Source organism: Engraulis encrasicolus, chromosome 22, assembly GCF_034702125.1.
Source record: "Engraulis encrasicolus isolate BLACKSEA-1 chromosome 22, IST_EnEncr_1.0, whole genome shotgun sequence".
NCBI lineage: Eukaryota > Metazoa > Chordata > Actinopteri > Clupeiformes > Engraulidae > Engraulis > Engraulis encrasicolus.
Window position 1 is genome coordinate 38,227,904 of NC_085878.1, and position 10,000 is coordinate 38,237,903.

General features: G+C 49.7%; 1 protein-coding gene across 1 annotated transcript in view; it reads right to left on the reverse strand.

Moving 5' to 3' along the window:
• Positions 1–10,000, reverse strand: part of cdh8 (cadherin 8) — a 252,019-nt gene that overhangs the window by 47,063 nt on the left and 194,956 nt on the right. The window contains exon 6 of the mRNA XM_063188964.1: positions 2,245–2,486. Coding sequence (XP_063045034.1) covers positions 2,245–2,486 — 242 coding nt within the window. The remainder of the gene's footprint in view (positions 1–2,244; positions 2,487–10,000) is intronic.

Sequence of the window (10,000 nt, forward strand, 5' to 3'; positions counted from 1 at the left end):
TGATGGCCGTTTACAGTAAAGACAGACACACACTCACTCTCAGGCGCCCGCACACACAGGCGCCCGCACACACAGATGATTGGTGACACTGATTGTGGTACATAAATCCGAAGGCAAGGCAATATCACGAGAAAGGAAGAAATGAGAACTGGCTTGAAAAAAAAAATCGGTAACACTTTATTTTAAGGATACATCTATTAGCACTAATACATACAATGTTAATGCCTGCATAATTAACTTGTAAAGCATGTACTAAGCAAACGCTAAGGCCTACTAGGTCCTTACTAAGGTTAAATTGATAATAAATCCCTTATTGTGCATGAACAAGACATTTGCGAATACATGCCTAACAAATGTTTGATTTTGCTTTGTACATGCCTTACAAGTTACTTATACAGGCACATTGTATGTATTAGTGCTAATAGATGTATCCCTAAAATAAAGTGTTACCAAAAACTCTAAACAAATACCAAGAACAAAGCTAATATAGTGGCGTCATCTCTATGAGACAGACAGCTCTGGGAGTCATTGTGAAAGAACAACATTACATTGGGTAGGCCTATTAGTAATATACAGATGAAGGAGGAAAAGGGAGAAAAAAGAAGAAGAAAAAGCAGGCAAAGAAATAAGAAGAAGGACGAAAGTGAAGGATAGATGTAGAATAAGAAATACCACACAACAGAACCAATATATACAGGATCGAGTAAAATGGCGGAAGGAAATACAGAACACACACGTTGATGCTGAATAGAAATGGAGTATGTGTGGTGGTGGTGGTGGTGTGTGTGTGTGTGTGTGTGTGTGTGTGTGTGTGTGTGTGTGTGTGTGTGTGTGTGTGTGTGTGTGTGTGTGTGTGTGTGTGTGTGTGTGTGTGTGTGTGTGTTCGTGTGTGTGTGTGTGTTCGTGTGTGTGTGTGTGTGTGTGTGTGTGTGTGTGTGTGTGTGTGTGTGTGTGTGTGTGTGTGCAGGCAATAAGCAATAGCAATAGGCAATAGGCTATGTGCTGACCTCTCACCTACTCCCGCTTCTCCTGTAATGACACAACCTGTGGAGTGCTGTTCCACACACACACACACACACACACACACACACACACACACACACACACACACACACACACACACACACACACACACACACACACACACACACACACACACACACACACACACACACACACACACTCTACAACACACTCCTGTATTGCTGTCCCTGTTCCCACGTCTGCGCGTCACAGAGGCATTAATGAAATGCTGCAGCAGAGGCGGTGGCAGCCGAGCCGACAGGAGACGTGAAGGAATTGCCACCGTAACCTCCCGCAAGGTGCCTTTGCAATATTTCACTCTAAGAGGCGCCAGCTCAATGTGTCTATGTACATAGTGTGTGTGTTTGTGTGTGTGGCTGTGTGTGTGTGTGTGTGTGTGTGTGTGTGTGTGTGTGTGTGTGTGTGTGTGTGTGTGTGTGTGTGTGTGTGTGTGTGTGTGTGTGTGTGTGTGTGTGTGTGTGTGTGTGTGTGTGTGTGTGTGTGTGTGTGTGTGTATGTGTATGTGTGTGTGTGTGAGCGTGCGTGCGTCCGTGTGTGTGTGTGTATGTGTGTGTGTCTGTCTGTAAATGTGTGTGTGTGTGTGTGTGTACGTGCGTGCGTGTGTGCTTCCGTGTGTGTGTGTGTGTCTGTGCGTGCGTGCATCTGTGCGTGTGTCCGTGTGTAAGCGTGTGCATGTGTATATGTGTCTACTGGGACATCACACTGCACTGCGCCGCGCACGTTTCTAATGTCTTTCAGACGTTTTTTTGTTTTCTTTGCTTCTTTCCGTTACTGCTTCTTTCTTTCTTTCTTTCTTTCTTTCTTTCTTTCTTTCTTTCTTTCTTTCTGTTATTCTTTTCTTTCTTTCTTTCTTTCTTTCTTTCTTTCTTTCTTTCTTTCTTTCTTTCTTTCACAGCGGTCCAGCTCAGGGCGTATTCTTGGTATGAAATATAGCGATGCGGCATCAACATATTGATGGAAAACAAAACAAATCCGCATTTCCTTCCACACTAGTAACCTGCCAGCAGCAACAGCATATGTGCTGGCACACACACACACACACACACAGACACACACACACACACACACACAGACACACACACACACACACACACACACAAACACACACACACACACACACACACACACACACACACACACACACACACACACACACACACACACACACACACACACACACACACAGTATATCGTCAGTACCTGATGGAACTTCCGATGGAGTCCGGGTCTCTGGCGCTGACTTGGCCGATGATGGTGTTGATGGGTGCGTTCTCCTTCACCTCCATTAGATACGCGGGCCTCGTAAAGATAGGTGGCTCGTCCGCGTCCTCCACGGCGATGCGCACAGTCGTGGTGTCTTTGAACGGTCCGACGGGCCCCAGGTTCACGTTGGCCACCTCCACCGTCAGGTTGTACTGCTTCTGCGTCTCAAAGTCCAGAGGCTGTAAGAGGAGACAGGGCATCATTACATTACATTACATTACATTACATTGCATTTGGCAGACGCTTTATAACCAAAGCGGTTTTCAAAAGAGGACATAATCAAGCCAACATCACAAGCAAATACAAAGTGCACAGGAGATATACAGAACAACAAGTGCAGTTGCAAAGAGGGTTTTTTTTTTCAAAGAGTAAATAACGAGTACACACACACACACACACAAACAAACACACACAAACTAAACTAAACTAAACATCATGTCAGGAGTCTGCCCTGGGGCAAGGGCAGTTCAAGCATTACTCTAGTAGATTCTCTCGAAAGAGGAATGTCTTTAGTTGTTTCTTGAAGGCTGCAAGAGATGTGCTTAGTGGGAGTGGCATCAGACACCAGATGACACGAAAGCAGAATCATTGAGCTGGCCACCTCCACTGTTGGATTTGTACCGCTTCTGTTGTCTCAAAGCTGTAGCCACCCTGTGCCCTCCTAGTGACACAACACCGTCAGCGATGCCTCTATTCAGGCCAAGAGCAATGCAAATATCGTTTCTGAGCTCCTGGAAAATCGGGAACTCCTCCCACTTTGCCGGGAAGCAAAAAACATTAGCAAACCAAGGGAGCCAGGTCAACCATGCAGTTTCGGAAATGTTAATTTTAATGCTCTTCGTCAGACCAAGTCTCAAAGAGATTTGAAAGTCGATGATAGTCAGGCTACAGCCGCCATGGAGCTAGGTGAGAAACACAGATTAATGCTTCTGTGTTTCAAAGTGCTGTGGTTGTAGACTTTATAGAGCTATTCAACTGTTTAGAAACGCAATTTCAAACTTCTGTGCTAACCCTGTTACATAGATTTTTTGACAATAAAGTACACCTCACTTGAAAAGTCCTCAGTTGCCATCCTTCCGTGTCTCAAGCGAGAGGGCACAGCACTGCTCCACCGATACCGGCCCGGGTCCTCTACCGACCCTTCCCCGTATGTCTCCCCACTCACTTCCTGTCAATAACTTCACTGTCCTGTCACAATTAACCTTTAAAAGTGTACGTCACATGAATGTTCGGGCAGTGAAAGTTCTACAGAATTCTGGGCGCCATTCAATAAAATTTGGAATTTTAGAATCTTGCATTGTTAGAGAACACATTCTTTTTATAGAATGTTCAAAAACCCACACTCTTAAAGTTAAAGGCAAAAAGCCGCCCCCCCAACTAAAAAGTCCTCGGTTGCTGGATCAAAGGCGCCTCAAGTAAAGTAAAACAAAACAAAAAATCACTGCATTTTGTCCCCTGACATAAGTCAAGACCACACAGGTCAAAACGTGTAACAAGACTTGGAGCAGAATCAGTGAGCAGTAATTTTTTTTATCACTTTACGTAGCCATGGAATAGTTGCCATGGTCCTCCTCACTCCTCCACATTGTTATGTCGTACTGTTCATGTATCTCAAAGACATATATAAGAGAGAGAAAGAGAAAGAATGGAAAAAAGAAGGATACTAGAGGAGGATTAGTCATTGAATGAACAAACCATCAGGGGCCCGAGCTGGGTTCACCATTGGCCACCTCTAGCTGTCAGGCTGCGCTGCTGCTACTGCTTCTGCATCTCAAAGTCCAGTGGCCGTGAAAGGGGACACAGACGGAGACAAATGGGCCTCACTAATGACCAGGAGCGGCCAGAACAAACTGGGGCTGAGGGTGATGGATGAAGGCTGGGAGGGTTGTGGAGCTGAGCAGAAGCAGAGTGCCACCACCTCTACTACCCTGACTGGTGTGGAAACACACACACACACACACACACACACACACACACACACACACATGCGCATATATATGTGTGCGCACACACACGCACGCACACACGCACACACACACACACACACACACACACACACACATACAGTACATGTGCACACACACACACAAATACACGCACACACACACACACACACACATACAGTACATGCGCACACACACACAAATACACGCACACACACACACACACACACACACACAAACACACACACACACAAGGGAGAAACACACGCACACGCACACGCACACGCACACACATGCACACATACAGGCACACGTAGACAATCACAAACGCACACAAACACACACATACTCATATAGAAACACATGTGCGCGCACACACACACACACACACTGGCATACATAAATTGGACTGCAGAGAAAAGGGCGAGAGGGAAAATAGGGGAGATAGTGCAAGAGAGAGAGAGAGAGAGAGAGAGAGAGAGAGAGAGAGAGAGAGAGAGAGAGCAAGCGATAGAACGCATTATTTACCAGCAATAAGCAGTCTCACCTGAAGCAATGTGGATTTAATTAATTTGTCGCCTGACACACACGCACACACACACACACACACACACACACACACACACACACACACACACACACACACACACACACACACACACACACACACACACACACACACACACACACACACACACACACGGACATGACATCTGTTGTAGATTACAGCAGGGCTGCAAATAAGGTTAATCTAATAAAATCAGAGCATTTCTATTTCTTTCATGGAGAACAACAAAATGAGAAAAAAAGGAACACAAACAATAATTTGTATGTTTGTTGCGCTCTCTCTCTCGCAATATAATTAGGTATGCCCAGAAAAGCAGGGCAATAATAATCACACCCTCTCCACTCTCCACTCTCCACTCTGCCGTCGCCACCTCCCCGATTTTTGTTGCCAGACAAAACTAGACTAGCAGAGGGAGACATTACTGCAGGTATGAGATGGTGAAGACAATGTGTAAAGGGCCGTACACACACATCGGTGCTATTTACTAGCTTCTCGCTTGCTCGCCTACTCACCACTCTATCATGGAATGTTCGCTGAAAGTTCCCGCGGCTTTAACTGCCAATGAACAGGCTAGAAGTACTGAACTCTACATTGCAATTGGTTACTCGCTTACTCGCCTCGCTCGAAGATAAAATATTTTCAACTCGGGATCCTGCCCACATCGCATCGCTTGTACAGTACTCGCCTACTCGCCTGCTAGTCTCGCTGGAACACATTGACATTCTATTGAGTTCATTCGCTGAGCGAGTAACTAGCAGCGACGTGTGTGTACGGCCCTTAAATCCTTTTGTTGGAGATGCGGTGTAGTGCAGATTTCCGGCCCGATGGGGCATTAAATGCGGTCTCGTAATTCACTACTACAGGCCACAAATATGACACCAGACACAGCATCACAACTGCTTGGCCTTAGACGTTACTCTGACAGCCCCCAACGCTTATGTTTTACACACAACACACACACACACACACACACACACACACACACACACACACACACACACACACACACACACACACACACACACACACACACACACACACAGACAAACACACACACACAGGCACAATCACACGCAGAAACAGGCACAAACACACACACAAACACACACACAAAACACACACCTTGTCTCACTTCTAAGTCCGGCGATCCTTGCGATTTAAAACGTGCCCGTGCACTTTATGCTCTGCTCGTCACTTTCTATTTGTAAGAGATAAAAACGTCAGACTTTAAGTACTGTGGCCGCTGCGCTGAGCTGAGCTGTGCTGTGCTGTGCTCCTCTGCGGTTTGGCCTTGTGGCCAAATGACCTTGTAGCCTTGGTTATATTCACACAGGGGAAGAGAGGAGAAGAGATCAGAACGGGCAGGGCAGGTCCGCTACCACTGCCGCTGGCTGGGCCCTGGGCAAAGCCATCTGAAAGGGCCCCCCACCCAATACATTCAATGTAATGTCTTTTTTTGTGAGCAAACCAAAATACATTCCTTGCAACTGTATGTTATACTGTTGATATGGCTATAACAAACTTGAACTTGAACTTGTAAATGAGGGTCCAACTATGGGCCCCCCCCCATCTCCCTGAGCCCGGGACAACGGGCCGCTTTAGCCCCCCCTTGTCTGCTCCCCTGGCTGCCCTTTGTGTCCTGTCCTGTCCAGTCCAGGAGCACTAGAGTAATGGCAATGCAGCGTCCCCTGTGCTGCCCCTCTTACTCTTATTTACGGCTGCACTGCCACACCAGGACCAGGGTCCTCACCACAGCATCAGGGGAGGAGGAGGAGAGGAGAGGAGAGGAGAGGAGAGGAGAGGAGAGGAGAGGAGATGAGCGGAGAGGTAATGAGAGGAGATGAGCGGAGAGGAGAGGAGAGGAGGTGAGCGAAGAGGAGAGGAGAGGAGCAGAGAGGAGCAGAGAGGAGATGAGCAGAGAGGAGAGGAGAGGTGAGGAGAGGAGAGCAGAGGAGAGGAGAGGAGAGGAGAGGAGAGAAGAGAAGAGAGGAGAGGAGAGGAGGAGAGAAGAGACGAGTAGGGAGGAGAGGAGAGGAGAGGAGAGGAGAGACGAGATGAGAGGAGAGGAGAGGAGAGGAGAGGAGAGACGAGATGAGAGGAGAGGAGAGGAGAGGAGAGGAGAGGAGAGGAGAGGAGATGATAGGAGAGGAGAGGAGAGGTGAGACGAGATGAGAGGAGAAGAGAGGAGAAGAGCGGAGAGGAGAGGAGAGGAGAGGAGAGGAGAGGAGAGGAGAGGAGAGGAGAGGAGAGGAGAGAGAGCATGAAAGGCGGCAAGGGGAGAGGGGGAGAGGGGTGGAGATAGGTGAAGGGAAAGGGCGCTGGAGGGAGAGGGGGGAGGAGAAGAGAGGAGAGGGGAGATGGGTGAGGGGATAGGCCGCTGCACCACTGGGAATTGGGCTGGATAACATGGTAGGTGGATGTATACTCTGTTTAAATGTGGGGGAAAAGAGAGGGAGAGAATGAGAGACAGAGAAAAAAGGAATAAAAAACGAGAGAGAGAGAAATAAAAAAAAAGAAGCCTTCCCCTTGGCCAGGTCGGGAACCTGGCACAGTCAGCTGGATGGCTGCCAACAGAGAGACAGAGAGAGAGAGAGAGAGAGAGAGAGAGAGAGAGAGAGAGAGAGAGAGAGAGAGAGAGAGAGAGAGAGAGACAGAGAGAGAGACAGAGAGAGAGAGAGAGAGAGTGGACTGAAAAAGGAGAGGGCAGGCAGGCAGGGATATGGCCATGCAGCAGCTGACCAGGCAGTACTGGCGAGGGGACTTTGAAGTCAGCTGTGGTGGCAGCAAGCGGGGGTGAGAATGGGGGCTGCTGGGCGGCACTCAAGGGAACGGGGGGGGGGGGTGTGTGTGCTGGGGATAGAACAGGGGGTGGGGGGGTGGTCTGGGGGTAGTAGAAGGGGCAGCTGGACATGGCATCAGGTGGCACTAAAGAGAAGAGTTTGGCCGGTGTGGCGTCACGGTATAGGAGGAGGGAGGGAGAAAGCGGCAGAGGGGAGAGGAGAGGAGAAGGGCAGTGTGTGTGGGAGGGGTTGGTGTGGAGTAATGAAGGGGGTAAGCTGCATGGACATGGCATCAAGTGGCTGTGACGAAGGAAGAAAGATAGAGAGAGGAGAGAGGAGAGGAGGGGGGGGAACAAGAGGGGTAAAGGAGGAGGAGAGGAGAAGATCCGATGGTAAAGATGTTAAAAAAGATAGAGAGAGGAGAGAGGAGGGGGGGAAACAGGAGGGGTAAAGGAGGAAGAGAAGATCCGATGGTGAAGATGTTTAAAAAGATAGAGAGAGGAGAGAGGAGGGGGGGAAACAGGAGGGATAAAGGGGAGGAGAGGAGCCGAGGGTGAAGAGGTTAAAAACTGATAGAGAGAGGAGAGGAGAGAGGAGGTGGGGAACAGGAGGGGTAAAGGAGGAAGAGATCCGATGGTAAAGATGTTTAAAAAGATAGAGAGAGGAGAGGAGAGGAGGGGGGAAACAGGAGGGATAAAGGGGAGGAGAGGAGCCGAGGGTGAAGAGGTTAAAAACCGATATGAGAGAAGAGAGGAGAGAGGAGGAGGGGAACAGGAGGGGTAAAGGAGGAAGAGAAGATCCGATGGTAAAGATGTTTAAAAAGATAGAGAGAGGAGAGAGGAGGTGGGGAAACAGGAGGGGTAAAGGGGGAGGAGAGGAGCCGAGGGTGAAGAGGTTAAAAACTGATAGAGAGAGGAGAGGAGAGGAGAGGAGGGGGGAAACAGGAGGGAGGTTGAGGAGCAGATGAGGCAGAGGGGACGGAGGGAGAGAAGGATGATGCATGAATGAGGGGACAGCTATGTATGGCAGCCAGCAGAGGTCAGGGGGCTGGGTAACGGGGCATCAGGAGAGGGGGGGGGGGCAAGGGTATCAAGACTGAGGGCAGCTGGACACAGCCTCAGATGGCATCAGGAGTGGAGGGCATGAGTATATGAGGAGGGATACCAGCTGGATATAGCCTAGGGTGGCATAAGGAGTGGAGGGGGGTACCAGGGGGGCAGCTGGATATAGCATCAGGTGGCATAAGGAGTGGAGGGGGGTACCAGGGGGGCAGCTGGATATAGCATCAGGTGGCATAAGGAGTGGAGGGGGGTACCAGGGGGGCAGCTGGATATAGCCTAGGGTGGCATAAGGAGTGGAGGGGGGTACCAGGGGGGCAGCTGGATATAGCCTAGGGTGGCATAAGGAGTGGAGGGCATGATCTATATGAGGGGGGGTTCAGAAGGCAGCTGGACATAGCCTCAGGAGGGGTTGATATATATGGGGAGGGGTAGCAGGGGGACAGCTGGACCTTGGCATCAGGTGGCATCAGTTAGTTACTTTCTGGAGTGGGAGAGCATGATGGTGTGTTGGTGGGGTGGGGGGCAGGGGGTGTCAGTGGAAGTTAACTTAACCCCTTAGCGCAGAGCCTATGTTATAACCTTACTGTCACCAAAATTGTAATGGCTATGTCTTAATATGTGACTTAAGGCCATCAGTAATGTCATAGCAATGTTGTTATGATGTAGTTGAGTATTTTCAGCAAATAGTGAATAGGCCCGCCGGCGGGGCCTCACTTGGCATTAAAGATGGGGAAGTTGGGGGCCAGGGATGGAGGAGAGGGGGGGGGTTGTGGGCAGAGGAGTAAAGAGTGCTGGAGAGGGTTGGGGCAGTGGAATTTGGCCAGCTGTGGAGAGGGCAGCGGAGAGCGACTTTGGAGAGTTGTGATGCCATCCAGGGACGGTGCAACAAGGACTGACAGGGCCGCTGACACCATCGCCCGGGCCCGGGATTTTTTTAATATCTGAAAGCCCCCCCCCATTCAATGTCAATGTGTACAATTGTCTACAATGCGTGCAATGCTATGAGAACACACTTCTGGGGCCCCTTCTTCTCCCCCTTGGCCCGAGACGCCTAATCCCTTTTTCCCCGTTTGTCGGCGTCTCTGAGGAATGGTCTCAGGTGGCACTGGGGTGTGTGTGTGTGTGGGAGAGAGGTGTCAGACTGGGCAGTGGGCAGTGGGGATGGGGCGGTGGGAATGGGGCGGTGGGCATCAGGAGCTGGAGGGAGGAAGGTATCAGGGGACAGCTGCGTCTGGCATGGGCAGTTGAGTTGGCATCAGTGCAGTGTGGGCAGTTGGAAGGGGACGCCTGGGTAAGTAGGGCAGATAGGTAGGGCGTCTGTGGGCAGAGGAACGGCATCAG